The sequence below is a fragment of the Diadema setosum genome, chromosome 6, assembly GCF_964275005.1.
Source record: "Diadema setosum chromosome 6, eeDiaSeto1, whole genome shotgun sequence".
NCBI lineage: Eukaryota > Metazoa > Echinodermata > Echinoidea > Diadematoida > Diadematidae > Diadema > Diadema setosum.
In genome coordinates, this window is record NC_092690.1 from 31,385,944 (window position 1) to 31,407,869 (window position 21,926).

Genomic DNA, 21,926 nt, shown 5'->3' on the forward strand with positions numbered 1-21,926 from the left:
ATGCCAAATAAAATTACCTGACTTTGGTTAGAAGATATAAAGTTGCACTGTGATGACTCTGGGTATTTTATGAAATCCTGCCAAAATCACTTCTCAGTTTTAGTAGTAAAATTAAAGTAATATATTTGCTTTAGTGTACATATAATCCATTAAAGACAGAAACTTGATCCTGGTACAATGTTAGACTTTCTCTCTTTCAGTGCCTTCCCAAATGCAACCACCTCAAGTTTGTGTATTTATAATGTATTGAAAGAGTTGGAGTTTATATTCAAATTGGTCGTTTCAAATTTGCCTCTGACAGGAAACCGTCCAGAGGGTGTGTCGTCTGGCCCGTACCATCATGTCCCCCCACGAGGTGGGCCACGCCCTGCTGGTTGCCGATGGCAACCCGGGCCTCAGCAACCTCTTTGCCCGGCTGGCGGCCAGCCTGTGCGGCTTCAACGTCTTTGAGATCAGCTCTGCTCCCACCGCCTCATCCAGGAGCTACAAGGTGGACCAGTTCAAGGCAGACCTCGTCGCAGCCTACTCTAAGGCTGGTGTTAAGGTCAGCATCATATCTGTTGTTAAAGTAACCTTTAGTTCCTGTTTGTTCAAATATATGTGACATTGCAAAATTGTGAGTCTGGATAGGAGGACAAACACTTTCCACTGTTTGTTTGAATACCAGCATAGCAGTGATTATTGAGGCTTCATTAAGTGAGCCCTCTGCTGGTCTTTACTTGCAGAAAGAGTGACGTTGAATTCCTGATTACCTTTTTCATGGATAAGAACGAGTGAGGGAAAATATACTAATGGCAATGATAATGAACCAATGCTACAAGTATTAAGTGATAGTGATGAATAAAAAATGTTGATTGTTGTGCTCTACTATGAACCTAAACATGAATTTCTTGTAAATTTCATGGGACATATTTGGCTATGACTTCATGTTTTTTGAAGCCAAATTTACACACTCATGTGGTATTTTTCATTTTCTTTCCACCATGCTGGAATGACGTTGGCAAATTGCCAATTATACGTTCAAACTGGTTAATGAAAGAACAATGAAGTGTTGAAATCAACATTTAGAATAGTACATGACTGTTTGTTTTGTTTTATATGTTATGTACTTATCTGTCGATATTTTTGTACAGGGCGAGAAGCTTCTGCTGCTACTCACAGAAGAAGACCTGTTGGAGGAGGACTTCCTGGTCTACGTGGAGGAGTTTGTGGTGACAGGAGCCATCACTCATCTCTTCTCCAGCGAGGAACAGACCACCATCATCAACTCCATCCGCACTGAGGTCACGGCCGCCGGCCTCACCTACACCAGGGAGACGGCTTGGAACTTCTTCCTCAAGTGAGTTGTGCCGATATGTTTTGCTTTCTGTAACATAGATCAAAGAATTTATTTTTGAAGTGAGTTGCACTCAAAGATATTTAAGAAGTTGTAATTTTGATTATTGAGTTGTGATTTCTGTTTTCTTGCTAGGTGTACATGTACATGTAAGCATAGATCAGATGATATTGACCTGAAGAGTGATGTGCCTATAAGATGTCTGTCTTCATACACGCTATACCTGCATGCAAAAATCAAAAACTATGTTTCTGAAGTGAAATGTGCAAGATCTTACTCTGTTTTTGTGCACGGTGTAACTGCATGCATAGATCAAAGGAATGTCGTCCTGAAAAGAGATGTGCCTGGGATGTCTGTTTTCATGCAAGATGTTCCTTCACGCATGGATGAAAGAATGCACACATAGTTCTTTGTCAGGTTTATGCGTGGTGTTTGGTGTGCATAGTGCAAACTTTTTGTGATTGGGGAGATGCTTCCTTTCATTCAAGGTGGTACCTGCCAGCACAGATTAAGCCTTCCTGCTTTGTTCGCCAAATGGCTCACATGCTGGAGAGTGTACTTCACAGATGAGTGAAGATGTGTGGAAGCTATTGGTCAATGAATAGAGATTACCTAATCCCCGTAATCCCTATTGTGTCACATGGCTCCCCTGTTGGATTGAAGCACATTGCCACATCTGAGTGGGTTTGCTAGTTTTACATGGTTTGCATGGATTCTGAATGCTGAGGAAAAATGATTTGCAATTTTGACAATTTGTGTCTTGGCACATACATGTAAAGGGTTGAAGAATCTGGTTCTTTGTAAGGACCATGTGTGGTGATCGTTGTGGTTCAATTATGACTAGGGGGGTAATGAAACAAAAATGAAGATACAAATATGACCCTACACCCTGTACATTGTATGTATGTTGTTATCACCTGCCCTTAACTTTATATCAAAATGATGTGGGTATTGATTGGTACACTGTACTTTGCCAAACCAACCAAGAAAGGCATGAAGAAACAAAGTGGAATGATAACAAGAGCTGGTTGCTTATTTTGGATGTGTGATTTCATAAATAAATATGAATTTTCTTTGGTGAGAATGACGTAGTAAATAAATTGTTGTTCCTTGAAAACAAGCAAGATCCTGAAATATTGCCACATTGCAGTGAAAAACAAGGTCTGCATCTCTCTAAAAAGTAGAAGCCAGAGTAAAATCTTGTCCATAAATGGTCTTGATTCATGCGTTATTGATATTCTTCCCTGCAGAACCGTGCGCAACAACTTCAGGGTGGTGCTCATCTCAGCAGACACTGGACACAGATTCCAGCGGCGGTGTCGAGAGTACCCTGCCCTGACAGAGCACCTCAACTGTCACTGGTATCAGCACTGGACCAGGGAAAAACTTGTGGACCATGCCTTGGCCTACCTGGAAGGTGTGTACTAATCAACCTATTTGACATATTGAAATATAATGATATTATAAACAGATTGTAGCGCATGAGTATAACTATATTTTGTGTTTATCTTTCTTTTTAGAAAACTTTGAAATATGAGTCTTCACCAGCTGGCTAATGGAAATGCACGTGAATTGTGCAAAGACCAAGCATGATTTAGGGAAAAAAATGACTCTCAAGCTGGTGTCAAAGTGTATCATTATCTTGAGTTCTTGTGTCTGATTACCATATAAATTGAGTTATAATCACGGTCTCCCACTCTCTATTGCTGTTGTGCAATTCTTTATGGGCGATGACAAGAATGAAAACAGAAAGCGAAAAACAGGAATAAAGTCTAATGCTGTATGAAGACCTTACTGAAGAGGACGCATGAAGCTGGCCTGCTCGTAGTCAAACTTAGATGACTACTAGTACTTACTGTATACGCCAAATATTTCGCGAGATTTTTATTTTCACGAATTTCGTGAGTCAGCTGCTCTTCGTGAAATTAAGAACACGCAACACTATTGACTCTAATGCTGATATGAATGTGACGTACGCGCATACATTTCTCCGTTCAGTACAGGACTCCATGCTCGCGAATTTAACCACTCGCGAAATTGTAGGGAAGTCCCGATTCGCGAAAATTTAGACTTGCGAAATATATGGCGTAACAGTTTGTTAATGCTGAAGCATTCAATTACTAATCCTCACTCCCTTTCACATCATTATAGGTACAGAGGGGATGAACCACATCCAGCAGGAGAATCTTGCTCACCTCCTAGCCACCATGCACCTCTCTATCAGACAGCTGGATGGTGAAGAGAAGGGACCTGGGAGGTACAAACACCTCACCAACACCACCTACGAAAAGTTTGTGGAAAGGTAAGCATTGTCCTTAGGTTTATTTTGTTGATCACATGAGCGCATACATTAGTCATCATTTTTCATCAAGACTCATGTGAGTTATTGTACACATGATACATTAATTTTCACCCACACTGCATGTCCCGACAAGTAGAGATTTTGAAGTTTTACATTCATTTATTTGAGAAGTATGACATCTCTATCAAAAGTCTTGATCTGTAAGGATCCATCTCAGCAAAAGTTTGTTAATCAAAATGAATTTAAGCACTACACACGAAAGCCTAAAATATAAGGGGATATCACTATTTTTCTCAATAAACCATTTACTCTAGACAGGTTTAGTCTAGACAATTTCAATATAACTATTGTTCATATTTTGTATATTGGGTATATGGGACATCACATTGTCTATATTTGTTCTGTACAAATCAAGATGTTGATATATATATTTATATTGTTTTAAAGTCATTATGTCATAAGTGCCATATCATTTTTGATGTTCTGAATATCAGTCATTTATTGTCACTGACTCCTACCCTCCTCGCTATCTCCCACCCCAAGGTTTCTGTCCATGTACAAGCAGCGTCAGTCCAGGATCCATGAGGAGCACCTGACGGTCACCAAGGCCCTGCAGCACATCAACAGAGAGAACAAACTGGCTAGTCGGCTGCAGAAACAGCTGGAACATGAGTTGGTGGTTCTTGAGGAGAGAAAAGATGTGAGTAACTCCCACTCTACTATGTATTGGTTATTGTTATGTCAGGATGTAGCTTAGTAGCTTCATATAAACTGATTGGGGGATGTACGTATAGGTAGAATGAATAATAGAAAGAATGATTATGTGCAGCGACGAGACGTTATTCCAACGAACATGTGAGCAATTGATCAAGACAATGAAATTTCTCTCTTGCCTTTTGTGATGCTGCTACAAAGCTCTAATTGCGTACCGTGTGTTTGGTCACAATATTTCAGCCTACTATAGATATCTCTTGTCATCGTCAACTTCAATGAAATGAAATCACACTGACGATTGTAATAGTATGAGCTCGTAATTGGTCTTGCTACTTGTAAGTCACACACTTCAATGAATATCACTACATAATCCTTTTCTCTTAGAGGTTATAAAAAACTGTCGTGTCGTATGTGAACATCTTGAATTGTTTGAGAGCCCTACTATTCTATGTAGTTCAATGTTTGTTTGTTTTTTATATTTACAGTATAATTGAGGGTCAGTAAATTATTCTGTTTCTCTGTTTTCTTTTCTTGACAGGGAACCATCAAGCTGCTGTCCCAGATTGGTCAAGACAAGGCCATCGCCGGTCAGCAGGTCAAGATTGTCCAGAAACAGATGGACAGCATCCTGAAGCTGAAACAGGTGAGTAGGGCTTATAATCTAAGCAAGATGACTGCAGTGAATGAGATGGGAGAGAATATGGAATACCAAATACCATACATATGTATCTGTTAATATCAATGCCCAGTGAGTCATGATCAAGGCTTGTCTCAATAGACAAGAGATAAAAAAAGGTCCCGTGATGTTTAACCTGTTGCTTGTGCTGCAACCATGGTATAGAACAAACACCTGATCGATGGTACCTTAGCTTATACAACATGGTTAATTTCTAAGTCACTACGGTTATGCCTACAATGTTGCGTCTCATTTGCCTCAGAATCTATGGCTGTTTCTCTTCACTCAATTAACCCTTTCACAACTACTTGCTTTAGATTATGTTTCCGTTGTATATAAACATCATTTTGTTGAGACTGAATCACTGAAGAGGTTTGAGCTGATATATGTGCTGGAAGTGCAACCAAGTGCAACCATGGACCCACATGAAAACCTGTTAATATAAGAACCTCCCATACTCTTATTTCATTCTCCATGTCTATCCTCCATCAGGCTCTACCAAGATACACCCTGGCCCACGAGAGGGCGGTGTACAAGACGGTTGCTGTGGTAGCGGACACCAAGAAAGTGGTGCAGACGCTGGATGTGACCAGCTTGGGTGAGCTACGGGCCATGCAGAAACCGGATGTCGACATTGAAGACCTCATGGCAGCCATCATCATGATCTGTAAGTGTTGTCATTCCTGTCAGGATAATCTTACATCATTTTCAAATTCTATTTCTCATCTGGTGCCTTCAAGTTTTGTGCATCAGGATAATGCTGGTTTGAAATGCTTTTTATTCACTCAGGAAGGCTGTAGGCCTATGGTACAAATCTATTTAGTATCCGTAATCTTACATTTTGGAAGTGTATTTCCCATTAATAGTGTACATACTGCATACACTGTGTATTTAGCAATTGTTTATGAATTGAGACACCCCAAGAACTTCACAACTTGTTAAATTTGCGATCTTGGAGTACAGTAATGGACGGAGAAACGTATGTGTACATATCACATTGCTTCGTGACAGAATCAGAATGAGTGTTTTTCACATGTTGTTGACTTTGCAAATAGAACGTGACTCATGAAATTCATGAAAATGACAATCCGGCAGATGATAGATGCGCTATTCAGATGTTCTTTTTTAATATATTCATTAAAGTTAGAAAGGATAGGGATAACTATGCTGAAATTCCATTGAAATTACAAAATGTGCAAATTCTTGGTTGTCAGAGAAAGATGATGTAACTTAACCTATAAGCTCTCTGGTTTCATCTGTATTATTTTGTTTCAGTAAAATCACCATCATCTGACCTGACATGGAGCAAAGGAGCCAAGCGGCAAATGGCAAACATCGAGAGGTAAGAATAAAGTCTTGTGGAATATGATTAGATAAGGTACTTAAAAATATTCAAGAGTAATGGAAGTGATAGAAAGCAAAACTTTTAATACTGTAGTGCAGATGAACTGAAGTATTTGACAATGTGTAGAAAACCAGACTATGATAGGATTCTGTCTCGTGAATGAAAATAACTATAACATGTTTGTTTATCCATCAGTTGGTTGATTTCAAGAGGTTGCCACTGTTATGATAAAATCATGCTTGTGTTCCTCAAGTGGTGATGTTCTATCGACTACTGTAAAACATGAAATATTCACGGCACGAAATTTTCGCGAATTGGAGCCGACGGCCTTTTTCGCGGCAAGAAATTTTCGCGAATTGCCTTTTGCGTTCAATGCATATAATGTAGATAAGAAATTTCGCGAGCATTTTAATTTCACGAATCTTGGCGCTCGCGAAATTCGCGAAATTAAAATGCACACGAACATTTCTCGTTTTACAGTACTCACATCTTATATGAGAAGGAAATAATTAAATTTGCTATACCTATTAAAGTCTTCTCAACAATTATAAAGAAGCTGTTCTCTAATGGCATTGCGCTTTCTTGAGGATAAACTGAAGCTATGTTTCTCAATGTCGCTCTCAGATTTATTGAAGAGCTGAGCGCCTTTGATGACTCAGAGCTGCCTGAGTCCACCCTCAACCTGGTGGAGCCATACCTCAAGAAATCCTCCTTCCAGGCCAAAAACATGATGAGGAAGAACAACAACGCAGCTGCTGCCTCCCTCTGTAACTGGGTCAGGGGTGTGTGCAGGTGAGCAGACCAGACTCCAAGCCGTGTACTTTGATGCCAATGGCATGCATTTCTCACTGCCCTTTTTCTTTATTTAAATTTTTTCTTCTTGAAATATGCAGAGAATTTCTTCATTTTGTCAGAATGCAAATATGTATCATGAAAGAATGTGCAAACCATGACTCAACATGAACAAGTCTTCTGCTCAAATCATCACTTTTTTCTTTTTTTCTTTAATATGGCAAACCGCATTTTGTTTCTGTACCTCTTCATAATGAAAATCATGCAATGCCTCATCTTAGTATTGCCACCGTGTCATGTATTCTAGATGTAGTCTATAATGCGTACATTTATTCAGATAGATTGAGAACCACTTGCATGGTGTCATTCTCACAAAAACTAAAACTTTGCCAAAGTACTTAATTTTTCTGAAAGTTTTCTTCATTTCTGAATATTCACAGAAAAAGTACTTTGTTGTATCAATTTCACAATTCTGATGTGTCATGTGAATAAGTGTATGATTATACTATTTTAATGTATGCTACATGATTACCTTTTGATTGTGGTGTTGTCGATTTGCAAATCTTATAGGTCCCTTATCAAAGAAAGAGTTCTAATCAAATTGTATGCATTTGGTCTTTGCCTTGTAACGGTTACAGGTATCACCGCCTGATGATCTCGAAAGTGAAGCCACTTCACAGTAAGGTTGAGGAGACGAGGGCAGCCATTGAGGAGGCTGAACACAAGCTCTCCATGCTGGAGAACAAGAAGAAGGTACAGTTCTGCTACATGTATGTCAGTCACATGCTAAGTCAGGCAGGTGTATGCCAAACCTTGTGCAAGCCCTGGAAGCGCCACAGACAAGGCACTATTTGATCAGAACTTGGAAATGAACCTGCCACGAATTTATGATCATCTGTAATTTGTGTCTTGCAGATCTGATACCTTGCAATGCCTAAATGCCACTGAAGGCAATTAAAGCCTTCAAAAAGAACTGTAACATTAATGAGGAAAACCAGAGAAGGTAGGATGGCATTAGACTGTAAGACTACTATTTTACCATGTAACTATACAAGGTATTTCCATCAAAGGCATCTTTAATGGAACTATTCCATCATTCCATCATTCCATCACTCCATCATTCCATCATTGAACTATTCCAATATAATGTAGAACCTGTGTACATCTCTATTCAACTCACCATCATGTATGAATGAGCTATACCCTGACAGTCCTTTGAATACTGATTCAATTTTCATTCTTGTGCAGGCCCTTGAAGAGAGACTGCTGGACCTGGCCCTGAGCTTTGAGAGTGCCACTGTGGATAAGAATGACCAGGAGGACCTGTCCAAAAAGATGACCAAGCAACTGGACACAGCCAACAAATTCAGACATGTGAGATAGCACTTTTTTTTTTTTTTTTTTCATTTTTGGAGGGGGGGGGGGGATATTGTCTCATTGTTTACCGATTAGAAAATATCATCAACCTAACTTTTTGTTTGTTTGATACTATGTACTATCCACCAGATTGACAGGTACAGGAAGTGCAGATACGTACTAAAGACTTGTATCAATGGAAGTGACAATCAAATTATACAATTTTCATGAAATGTATGTCATTGTGCTAAACAGTTATCCTCAGAACAATTTATACGAGGTCCAAAGATAGACAAGTCAGAACTACTCAGTATGCTGATTATTGAACTGTACATCAGTCATATTATGGTGGTATTTAGTTTTGACAAGATGGACAGGCAGTTTAGGGTCTCAATGTACAAAATTCAGTGCTATCACAATGGTGCACTGAGGCGCCAATCAGCAACCGTTTTACCCTTTGTGTACCCAGGCACTAAGCTTTTAATGCCCAGCCTTTTGATCAGCTTTCAGTAATCCCTCCAAACCTTAACCCAGTTGTATAGTGAGCAAGCCTACTCAGTAGAATCTACCAGCATGGCCATGGTGACACAATAGGGATTAAGGGGATTAGGTAATCTTTTTTCACTGACATTGAGTTTATAGACACCTGGGTGTACTTGTGTAGAAAGTATTAGGCTCTATAGTTTGCACTCTATAATCTCTGTTCATTGACAATTAATTTCCAAAGATCAGTGTCTATTGGTGAAGAAAGCATGCACCTCATAGGGGGTTGGGCAATCTCTGTTCATTGACAATTTTTTTCACATATTTTCACATAAATTTTCACATATTACACCTGTTTTGAAGAAGTTACATTGGTTGCCAGTAAGACAGAGAATTGTATTTAAAATTTTGATATTTGTTTATGAAGTATTGTATGGTCAAGCACCTGGTTATTTATCAGAATTGATATCAATGAAATCACAGTCATATTCTCATGTTTTACGAAGTACACAGGATAAGTTGCTTCTAAAGCAATCTCACTTAAAAACGAAAGTAACTTTAGGGGACTGTGCCTTCAGCTGTGCTGCTCCAAAACTTTGGAATAAATTACCTGAGAAACTGAGGAAGGCATCATCACTTGTTGTCTTCAAATCTTTATTGAAGACTTATCTTTTTTCAGAAGCCTTTGATTAATTTGTTATTTATTTTCACGTGTCTAATCAGTGACAGGAGCTCTGTTACATCACAGCGCAGTAGAGTATATTTACATAGTAGCTGCGCTATACAAATTTGTCTAATTATTAATTAATTATTATTATTATAATTAGTTTTTATGCACCTGTGTGCAATGTTGAAGAAAGCATGCCATCCAGCATGTTTGCCAATCAGCAAACAAAACAGAGCATTGAGGGTTAAACATGGACATTTCTTCTCCATCGTAATGTCACTCCACATCTCTTCTGCATCAGATCCTGGCCATGGAGCACCAGCACTGCATCCAAATCTGCCAGTCCCTGCCGCAGCGGGAGTTTGCCATCTCGGGCGCCGTGGCCATGGCAGCTGCCTTCGCCACCTACCTGGGGCCGTACGACCCCAAGTTCCGCCGGTCAGTGTTGACCGTCCACTGGCCACTGTGCCTCCAGGAGAGGGGAGTCCCCCTGGTGATAGATGCCATAGATCCCATGAAAGGTGAGAGTTGAGCCAAGGATAGGTAGCACTCGGCAAGTGGTGTCATGCAGAACAGAGACCTGTGATGTTGGGGTTGAAAATCTATTGCCACATTAGTGAAAAGTAGAATTTTCCTCTCTTGCTCATTGTAGCAGCAATCTGATTTTTGGATTTAGATTATCTGCAAAGTAAATCATAGCTTCCAGTTAAAGAACATGTATTTGGGAAGAGATGTGATTATATTGTTAGCATGTAGTTTGTTGATTTTTGATAATGTCCACTGTGCATTTCCTCTCCCAACCCCCTCCAGAACAAAATGTAATAATGCAAAACAAAACACAACAAAGAAAATGGCTATATAGCCTTGGAATTTGGTTTATAATTAATGTTTAGCATGAATGAATGTATAATCATGATGCAACATGCCATATGAAGATGTCTGTGACGATGTATAGCACATTTGATTGTAGTTTTGAATAAGTTGGAAGGTGCTTAATTTCTATTGCCTGTGTCTTCCCATTGCGTTTCTTGATACGCATTAATATTAAGTGGAAAGAGTGTGATTTGCATTCTACATGCTGTAAAGTGCATTCATACTGATTGATGCCCCAGTCTTAGTCAAGGTGGTAGACCGACAATAGTTGCTCTGAGTAAAGCAATCTGCATCTGTTTTGTGCACTGACCACAGGTTGGATAGTTGAGTGGGCCATACACACCTCACCCAAGACCAGGGCCAACACCGCGATGTTCGAGAGCGCCGTACCACCACTGGACCTCGGTCAAGACGACGACGAAGAGAACCAGGAAGAAGGGGATGGAGAGAAGGGAGAAATGGAAGAGACGAATAGAGAAGGGAGTGGGATGGAAGGACAGACAGAACGTGAGGATGGCGAGGGAGGGCAGGAGAAGGGAGAGATAGAAGGAGAAGGTGAAGGACAGGAAGAAGGAGAAGAAGGTGGAGGATTGACAGAAGAGAAGAGTCAGGAAATGAAGGAGAAAGAAGAGGAGATGGATGCCCTACTTGCCCAAACTCAAGGTTTGTTCATTTCTCTCTCACCTCAGTGCATGGTCATTTACTAGATAGTATATGTGTGTGTTTCTACACTAACCATTGATGATGGGCTGATTTTGCTACACCACACATTTCCCATAGACACCTGCCCTAGTATACTCCGGACTAGTCTTCAACAGGTTAACGTAAGGCCAATTTCGTCCTTTGTTCTTGTGTTCCTTTGAACCAATGTGTCATGAAATTTCAAGAGTAAGTGTTTACAGCCATCCAAGCTTAGTCACTGGACATGTTGTACCTTGTAAGGTGTACCTTTAACCCTAAGATGACTCATTTTAGATAATTCACATCTATGAAGTAGGACTGGTGTTAAATGCTTTCCATCCTGTTAAGCATTAATTAATGTTCAAGCTGTCTTGTTGCTCTATGAAAATTGTATTCAAAATCAACTTTCACCCTCTTAGAGTGGGAAAACCATATAAATTATTGTCCTGTCCAAAGTGGCAGTTTGTGATGACCGTAAAATAATGTGTGATTGCTGGAAAGAGTAATAGATACATGTGTGTACACTTAATAGATACATGTGTGTACACTAAGTAGCCTGTTTGTTTCTTTTAATCGCATTCATAAGATACTGTTTCAAATTGAGAGAAAAAAATAAATTTTTAACAGCAAATGATATTTACCCTGAACATGGAGATGCATTATGGCTCCATGAAATTCTGGTAATCACTTTTCTGATATTCGTTGTGTGACTTGCAGAAGCCCAAGACCCTCCACAAAACGACCAGGCAGCGGCAGCAGGGGATGACGTGCCCCAGCGAGGATTCACAGCTATGAGTGGGATCGCTGAGAGTCAGCACGCCTACTCTGTTGACGCCTTCCCTCAGATTGGAGCGTCCGAGTATCAGCGCTACGTCCAGTCACTGATCAAGTTACTTGTCGGAGAGGACTGTGTGCATGACTGGTGGATGAAAGGTGAATTTTTGTTCTTCCACCTCTGTACAATATACAAATGATGCACAGGTCTGAGTTTGTCAGTAGGAATTGTGTGCATGAGGTAGCTATGGAATGCTTGACCCAAGAGACGAAGACAAGTGGGTAAAGGCTAAATTCCATCGGTGGTTACTGCATGCATACAGTTCCTTCTGCACAAAAAGACGCATACATCATTAGCTCTACAGATTGGTGACAAATTTTGCATTAAATCCATTGATTTATTGTATTTGTGACAATTTGCAAGTCTCTCTTTCTAGCTTGCCATAGATGAAACAATGCATCTCAGTAATCATTGATGCATGAAATAAAGAATGCATGTTTGCTGATGCATGGCTAGCCATCTCTTGCTATTAAAGTGTGCAAACTCTTTGATATAAGTACACAAACTTTTTTTTTTACAGGTACTTGTAGGCCTATGCCCACCAACATATTTACTGTGTCTGTCTCCAGTGATCAAGCATACTGCCAGTAAAAATTGATACATTGCTCTCAACCAATGAGATTACCATATTCCTTCTACCTGTTCTATCATATTCATTGACAACTTCATGTCATCTGAGCTTATCTGGAAGAAAGCTAGTTACCGATCGCACTGATACCAATCAGGGAATGACGCCTAGTTAAAATGTTCTTCATCCCCGACAGGTCTAAGTCTGCGGCAGATGGAGAACCTTGCCATTCAGAAGTCGTCATGGCAACGACCTCCGTACCTGATTGACCCTGACATGGAGGGTGTGCGTTGGCTCAGGAGGATGATCTACCAACACAGACTGGTCAACATTGACATGCACTCAAGGTTAGGAGCAAACTTATCCTTTTTCAGAGTCTTCATTCCCACTGATATGAATCATAGAGTATCCTTAAGTTAATAAAAGTGTAGTCAAAATGGTAAACCATGGTCAAGATAAGCAGGTGCTGCATCACAGTCCGAAACGATATGTCTTACCTCGCTGACACCCATTTAAAGATAAACATCACATGACCATTGAAGATGTTCCATCTCTAGGATAGTTGACAGTGTATGTGTAACTGTCCAAGTGTTTAGTTTTTTTGTTTTGTTTTGTTTTTTTTATCACAGGTCATAATATTTATCAGGAGAAAGCTTGCAACATTGTACAATGTACTTTCATAAAAATACACAATACTGTTGAGCAAAGAGAAGAAATTATATACCTGTACCCTTACCTGAAAGTATGGTCCCATTGATATACATGAACACATGTGTATTGAGTGCCTGAATGTCATTCCTATTATCAGATGTATTTTTTTTTCCAATACATGCATACCAAGTCATTTTGGTGTATGGGCATTGCCTTAATCATGTGATGTTTCTTTTTTTCTCATTCTCCATCTTATCTGGTTCACCCACCATATCAACTGCCCTCTCATCGTTTTCACCTCATATGGATTAATTCATACTGCAGATGGTAAGTAAAGACTGCATTCCTTTAACTTTGAAAGTGTTTGTTAATATGCTAAAGAGTTTTTTGTACCTGCTTACTAGACTTTTTAATATTGTGCCTTCATTGTAAGAATATATATATATATTTTTTTTATATACATTTTCATATTTTGATGCTGGATGTACTTTAATGAAACTTAACACTATGATTTAGCGCTAAGACTTAAACAGAGTTTTTAGTATACATAATACATGAAAATGAAATATTGAAACTTTTGTGCTATTAAACTCAGATTGAACTTTATATTTTCAATTTATTAATTTTTGTGTTAGGGTCTAACAGATGTTGTCATTTCTTTTGTTTTGACTGTCTTGGGGAAACTAAAATATGTCTGTTTGTGTTTTAATGTTGACTTGTGATTGTAATTCATACATTTGTTTATCTATTTTTATTTTCTTTTTTTGTCAGTTAATTTGAATGTTAAACTGTATGTTGTGGGCTGTGTTGGAGAATTTGATATGTTGGAGATGTGGTATTTTGACTGGCCATTATTTTGTCCTGATTTCTGTTATGCATGCATTAATTTGGAAATTGTTTTAGCTGTTATGTGTTAACTCTCTGATATTATCCTCACATTCACAATGTGCTTATGTCCTCTTTCCCCCTATTTTGTTTTGTAGGCGTCACCAGCAAATTCATGTCTATTCAAAAGACACGTTTGAATTGTAAGATTCTCCCCTGCATGAACTTGCATGTTCTCTTTGAAGCACACATACACACCCCATTACAAGAGACTGCAGTTACACTTTCCCCCTAGCTTTGCACTCACCTAGTCACGCTGCATGGCATGTTACAAGATATCTAGAGCTCTGCATTGCATGACAGCCTCTACGCAGTATTTTTCTCCCTCGGAATGTTGCACTGTCACTGAAGAATTCTTGTAGACAACGAATTGATGTAGATAGTTGGAGGATTTACAAACAGATAATGATGGTAATGCAAACATTTCACATTGCCACATTCAAGTCAGGAATCACTCACTACACCTCTGTTGTATCTCACTCATGTGTCTTGAAGACTCAGTTTAATGACACCTTCATTTTAAATGCATACTGCTTGAACCACATACATTTGTGTCCGTGTAAAAGTATGAGAAGCTCCAGATTAAATATAGACACTACAACACCTATAAGCCCTGAATTGTGAAAAATAAGAGAGAATTAATATATTATTTTTTGCAAATCGTCCCTAGTGGGAAATTTCTTTACGTGATTCATACCATTTACAGTTTGTTAAAAATTACATGGAAAGCCATCCAAAAGCACCTTCACAGAAACTCTCATAAAACCATTCATCAAGAAACAAAGTGATGTGGGCGTTCATTATTGTCAAATCATAACATATCTGTTGCTCTCTGCTTTGAAAATGAAATGAAAGCTGGCATATTATGGCTATTGATAGTGATTGCATGGATACTGTATTTAACAACTTGCATGCAGATTGTGCACTGAAAGTACAGTAGGTACATGACTGTAATGATAGTTTGATATCTTGGGCCTTTTATGAGCAGCTGTTAGGTTAATCCACAGAGTAGCAGCACAATAACATGGCATGAACTGTAGTAATAAGCACAAATATCTCTCTGTTGCTTTGATACTTGGGGATTTCATTAGCAAGCATGCATGTTGAATAGGATAACTGCATTCACATTGTTAAGTGCACAACACAGTATGCATGCACTGTATCAAGCATATCTCTGCTAATTTCAGACACCTTTGCAAGGCTAGTCCATAATACATGTATGTTCTGACAGACTCAAGTACATGTAGCTTTTCATCATCATTATTATTACTCAGGTTACATAAATGCAAAATGAACAAATCAAAGTTTACACGCATCTTTGAGCAAATGTCATACACCAAAACGTATTACCAAACAGTCACCATCAGTTTATGATTCTATCATGATTTTAGGCTGGTCTGTAAACCAGCCCTTCCTAATTCCTTGCCATATATTATGTCACTGCTATATTGTAGAGCTCACCTGCATTAGCTGCTGTGGAAACTTAAGTGTGGACAGGATTTCTGCACCCACATTCACTGTGAACTGCTCTCGCAGTTCTGTTTCACGCATCATTCTATGATTACCACACTATATAAAATGTAGGCAAACATGCACAGTACACAGCTGCACTGAACACCATTCAAAAACACTACACTGATGTACTTCACTTTCGCTTTCTGTTAGCAGTTTGAAAGTTTGATACTGTCAGACTCAATAAAAAAGAAATAAGCATTGCATGATGATTTAATTGTTCGCTACATGATATTGATTACTTGGTTGATGTCATGGTTGAACTCTGTGCAGAAAATGTAGGCAGCATCATTGTGACATGGTGTCAAGCATATCAGTTTGTAATGAATACAGTGTATACTTTATAACAATGCACAGAAACATTAGGCATACTTGTACTTTTTCTTTACCGCTCCAAAATAAACATCTCTTCACCTATGTTTTTTTTTTTCTTCATTTATTCTTTGCATGTACCCTTACACTGCCAGTATGTTGAATATCTGTATTTTCTAGTAATGCATCAATTACTTCTAGATAAGATATATTGTAAGAACAAAAGGGGCGATAAGGAAAAAATAGAAAGAACTTGAATTAGTAGAATGGATTGCGTTATTAAGTTCAACTTACTCTCCACCTAAACAGACATATGCACTTTCATATGTTTTCTAACTTTAAGCTTCTGCACTTCGTGATTAACTTAATCCATTCACTACACTTGGCGTTATAGTTGTATACATACACTTTATGTCAATGTATATTAGGCTAGATATTAGGCACTTTGCACAGTTTAAGATTCTATTTTTCCCCATAGCCATTCACACTTGAAAAGTTTGACTGCTTTGTACTGCAGCACACACACTTTATAGCTATCACCATTAGATATGAACACACAAAGTGCTGTTGTATGATCACCACAGTACATTTGTATTTGATATGCTGTGTCTAGTCACAGGTTTGTATCTGTTTTACAAGTTCAATTTTCTTGTCTTGTGTTTTCATAGACATGTTGGCTATTTCTTTGTAATGGACCAATCTCCTTCCTAGTGTATCTTTTTAAATGTAACTTCATATCAATTTAGTGTTGGTATGATTTTAAGGAAATTCTCCCTTTTATATTGGTTTATACAATGTTAAAGACTAAAGTTATAGATATCTTAAATGGTGGTTATGGGAGAAGAAATTTGTAGTAGTACATGAACACTCTATTGACATTCTCAAAGTTATTTTGTGAATGAAAGTTTTGTCCTACAAAGTTGACGACCTTGGAAAGACAGGAGGAGGAATATGATTAAAACAAATGAGAGGAATCATGATTGACTTTCATAGTTGACATCCATTTTGCATTAAGTAGGCCTGTGTACCGGTGATTGCCTTTGTTTCTGTCTAAACTGATACTAATGATAGCTGCTATAACACCTAATCTAATTCAGTATTACATTTATGCATTGTTTATCATTTCACATTATGTACTGCCTCTATTTTGACATGTTATACATAATGCATGCATTTTTTCTTTTCTCATACAGTTCAAAACATTTATGAAATGTCACTCTGTTTTGTACTAAATGGAACTTTATTATAGCTGATAAATCATTTTCTTGTTTCTGCTAACCTGACTTTTTATCTTATTGTTATTGAACTGACCATTCTCCCTTATCCCCATTGTTTTTATTACTGTCCATGCACACAATAGTCATGTGGAAAATAAACTTGGGTAGGTCTTTAATTGTTTGGAGTAAAAGTCTTGTGTGGTTTGCGCTGTTCTTTAAATCAATATATCATAAAGAAAAGTAAATTACATTTGTGATATGATGATGTTCTTTTTTTTATGCCTCCGCCACGAAGTGGTGCCGGAGGCATTATGTTTTCGGTTGTCCGTCTGTCCGTACGTACGTCCGTACGTACGTCCGTACGTACATCCGTACGTCTGTACGTCCGTACGTCCGTACGTCCGTCCGCTTTCGTTTACGCGATAACTTGAGTAATATTTACTGGAATTTTACCAAACTTGGTCCAAGTATGAAGTATGATGGGGCAACGATTTGATAAGATTTTGGGTGAAATCGGCTAAAGGTCAAAGGTCAAAGGTCAAGGTCAAATCATGAAATTGTATCCATTTATGCGATAACTCAAGACTGTATGGAGCAAATTTCACCAAACTTTGTTGGAGGATGATGTATGATGGGACAATTACTTGATTAGTTTTTCAGTGAAATCAGACAGAGGTCAAAGGTCAAAGTTCAAGGTCAAATCCTAAAATTTATCTGTTTATGTGATAACTCAAAAATAGATGAAGCAGCTTTCACCAAACTTGGTCCAGGGATGATGTATGATGGGACAATTAGTTGAGTAGATTCTAGTGACATTGACAAGAGGTCAAAGGTCAAAAGGTCAAGGTCAAATGCTAAAAATGTTGCTATTTCCCCCATATCTATGCAATGCCCGCAGTTATTTTCTTGAAACTTAGTGTAGACATGTACTACTGCGTAAGGATTCTCCAGAGAGAGTTTCATGTCATAAGGTCAAAGGTCAAAAGGTCAAAGGTTAGGTGAAAATGTTTCAATATCACTTTTCTTGCAACAATGTATCTTCATGGAATATGGTACATATGCATGTACTGACTGGCAGGGATTATCTAGGGAATTTAGGGGTCATGGGTCAATAGTCAGGGGTTCAAAGGTCAAGGTCAACTCCTCAAAATATTACTGCTGTATTTCCCTCATACATGTATACTAGTATATGCAATGATTGCATTATTAGTTTTAAAAGTGTTTGATATATGTACATGTATTACTTGATGGAGATTCTCTTGGAAATGTCCAGCCAGAAGGTCAAAGGTCAAAGGTTAAGGGTCAAAGGTCAGGTTTAAATGAAAAAAAAAATATTTTGTACTGTAATTACACTCTTCATACCTTGAAAATTATACTCAATGCATAAACAATAAGGTCGGTCAGAAGTCAAGTAAAAATTTTCAATTCCCCAAATATGTGTACCTGCACTCTTTAATAGACAATTACACTGTATAGCAAACCCAGTTCGTGGAAAGTGAACATTCAAGATATTTCTGACAAACCTGTTATTTCGATATTTTGCCAGTTATGTGAAACTGTCATCACACATTGTCAAGACATTGTACTATACACCTATTGGGAGAATCATGCATTATGGCGGAGGCATCAGTCGCCGTAGCGACATTTCTAGTTTCTTTTAAAAGGGGATGGGTGGGGATTTGATTACATTCATTATTGCTGTGACTGTTGTATTTCATGTTAGCACTATTTGCTTCAGCATTGTGCGATGCATGTTTTATGATACAGTTTGCTGTTCACCAGTTCAAACTTTTGTTGTGTGTTTATTTCGCCTGTATCTGCATGTCTCTTTCCAGTGTACACTGTATTAAAGTGAATACATGTTGTATGCTTGTTTTTAGTATCAGGTTTACAGAGGACCATCATTGATGGCTTTATGATACTTCCTGCAGTCAGTGTGTGACCAATCAGAATCATTGTTCAAGACCTCAAAGTGCATGATCAGCACAAGAAACTACATTGTAATGCATAGAGGAATTTCTGCAGAAAGATTTAGGCCCATTGGTGAAATATTGGTGTTTAACCGTTGAGGACGGACTGATTTTGCCACAACACACATTTACCATAGACCCCTGCCTGAGTATACTCGGGACTCGCCCTCAATAGGTTAAAGAATAATTTGTTCAAGAAATCAATCTCCTGACATGGTATTCAAAAAAGGGGGGAAAAATACTTCAAGTGTTTTGGAAGTTTTTTGTGTGATTAACATGACATTTCATAGTCATTTCATTTTGTTATCCATTCATCTTCCTTTGCATACATCCTTGTTTGTTTGTTTTTTTCATTACTTAAAAAGAAAAAAAATAGGATGAGCAAAAAAAAAGTTACAGAGACTAAAATGTTATTTCTTGAATATTCCACTGTCTATAGACTCTGCAATATATCTTGGGGCGCAGCAGACTTAGTAAAATTATTTTTCCACCATACTAAACCAATGTATCCTTATGATTTATGTTTCAAGGTTTGACCCTTCCATTGTGGTGCGCATTGAGAAGGCCATTCTTGGAGGACGCCCTCTGTTGATGATGAACAGCGAAGAGTGTGTAGACTCTATGTCTGCACCACTCATTCACCATGCTAACCATGGAACGGAGGAAGGTGGCAGTGGAGGTAAGTCAACAATCTTTTCTTAACTTAATGTGTTATGATTTGACCCCCCAAAAATATAAACATAGCTATTAAAGTTCACCTTCCCCTCCCCCTCTCAAATATCTACCAAGATATCACTCCATGCTCCATGCCAGAGTACCTTGTAGACTTCTCTCACCTTCTTGATGTGCCTTTGGTTCCCTTGATACACTTGTGGCTGTATGATTTGCTTTGACTGTTGTAGACAAGGTTAGTACAAAACTGAACAGCCATGTATGTTTTCACTCTTTTTGCTTCAATGAATCTCCGGTATAGAGTTCATTCTTCTTCAAATTGTGAAAATGGTAAGAAAAAAACTACATAAAAAAATACATATGAAAAACAAAAAACAAAATGGAAAAGATATAACATTGTCACTATGACAAGCTTTTCTTGTGAACTTATATCTCTTATGGTTAGCCCCTTTTGCACCTGAGCAAGGCATAATGTTTACACTTGAGAAGAGTTGCATACATTCGTGGAAATATGAGCATTTTATTTTCAGAAATATACATGTACATTTTTGAATTAATAGCAAAGCTTCTCTCTCACAAACCAACAGATGCCCGTCTCATCAAGTACTGCGGCCGCCGTCTGCTGGGTCACGAGAACTTCCGGGTGACCCTGGCCACCACCTGCATGTTCCCTGACCTGAGTGCCCGGACTGCCTCGGCCACCACGCTGGTCAACTACAACGCCTCCCCTGAGATGCTGAGAGAGGACCTACTGGATCGCGCCTTTGGGCGTGTCATGCCACATCTCTATCTGGAGAAGAAGCGGGTCCTACGGGCCATCCAGCAACACAAGCAGACCCTCAAGGTTGGTCCAGCCTCTATGTCTAATATTGCCAGTGGGTGGGATGTTTGGGTGGAGTTCATAAGATTGGCAACTTTCTATCTTGATTATTATACTCTGTTGCTAAACAGGTACGGTTACATGTCTTTCAAATAAATTGGTTCTCATCGTCAGATACATGTAGTTTGTTATTGTAGGTTACTGTTTATGCCTTTGGCCTTTTCTGTTTATTTCTGTGGCATGATGATTTTGATAAAATGTCAGATACACTCCTATTTCCTAAGCAACATTATGCAGGTCTTGTGGAAAATTGTATCTTATATATATTTTTTTAAATACATTTGTGCACTCTGATGATTTGATACTCCCATAACAAAAATATGTCTACCTCAGAGTGCCCCCAAGATGACAAAATAAATATGATGTACCTTACCAAACATGTCTTTGTTGTACAACTCTACATTATGACAGGAAAACTAAAAAGTAAATTGAAAGGCATTCATTATCAAACGTGACCTTCATATGTTGTAATGAAAAAACATGATTACAGTAGAATTCAGCAATTATAGCAAATGATCACCTTGAAACAAATCATGAAGTGAGAAATTGAACTCAAGGTAATCTAACTCGCCATCAACCTTGTTCTAGGCCCTGGAGGACAAGCTCCTGCAGGTGTTGGAGGGGGAAGTGTCCTCCCAAGAGATCACCTCCCACACCGAGTATGTCAACTCCATCGTGGACCACAAGGAGGCCGTCTTTGCCCGGCTCCAGGAGGCCGAGGCGGTCCTGGATCGGCTGGAGAACATCCGGGACCAGCTCCGGCCGGTGTCCAAGCGAGGCGCCATGCTCTACTCCGTGGTGCAGAGCCTGCAGGGGGTGCAGCGGGAGTACCGCCTGGCCCTACCCCTCTTCCTCTGGATGTTTGACCAGGCCGTAGGGGAGGACCTCCCCCAGGAGGTGGTGGCAGAGGAAGGCTGGAATGATGTGAGTTGACATTTCTCTCTCCATCTCTTCTTACACTGTATTTACTGCTTTGATATTCTGTAGTTCTCTTTGAATTGTTCCTATTCCATTTAAATCCTGAGCCACATTTCAGAAAGAGGTTTGCATCCACTCTAAGTTCTAGTTATATGCACTAAGCTAAGGCAGTACCCAGCAAGCAACCAATCAGCCTTGAGCACTTGAGCTAAACTTTTGCAACCAGTGTACCAAAATATCCAAAACTATTTACATGCATGAACACTACTTGCTGGGCTCTT

General features: G+C 38.9%; 1 protein-coding gene across 1 annotated transcript in view; it reads left to right on the forward strand.

The window, feature by feature from the left end:
* LOC140229720 (uncharacterized) overlaps positions 1–21,926 on the forward strand; it is a 79,252-nt gene that overhangs the window by 56,079 nt on the left and 1,247 nt on the right. Inside the window, exons 61-78 of the mRNA XM_072309960.1 lie at positions 302–544; positions 1,134–1,339; positions 2,587–2,753; positions 3,488–3,638; positions 4,182–4,338; positions 4,891–4,995; positions 5,521–5,695; positions 6,304–6,370; positions 6,998–7,165; positions 7,804–7,918; positions 8,414–8,539; positions 9,973–10,192; positions 10,860–11,207; positions 11,943–12,158; positions 12,825–12,975; positions 19,706–19,854; positions 20,435–20,691; positions 21,316–21,651. Of these exons, the coding sequence (XP_072166061.1) occupies positions 302–544; positions 1,134–1,339; positions 2,587–2,753; positions 3,488–3,638; positions 4,182–4,338; positions 4,891–4,995; positions 5,521–5,695; positions 6,304–6,370; positions 6,998–7,165; positions 7,804–7,918; positions 8,414–8,539; positions 9,973–10,192; positions 10,860–11,207; positions 11,943–12,158; positions 12,825–12,975; positions 19,706–19,854; positions 20,435–20,691; positions 21,316–21,651 (3,357 nt within the window). The remainder of the gene's footprint in view (positions 1–301; positions 545–1,133; positions 1,340–2,586; positions 2,754–3,487; positions 3,639–4,181; positions 4,339–4,890; positions 4,996–5,520; positions 5,696–6,303; positions 6,371–6,997; positions 7,166–7,803; positions 7,919–8,413; positions 8,540–9,972; positions 10,193–10,859; positions 11,208–11,942; positions 12,159–12,824; positions 12,976–19,705; positions 19,855–20,434; positions 20,692–21,315; positions 21,652–21,926) is intronic.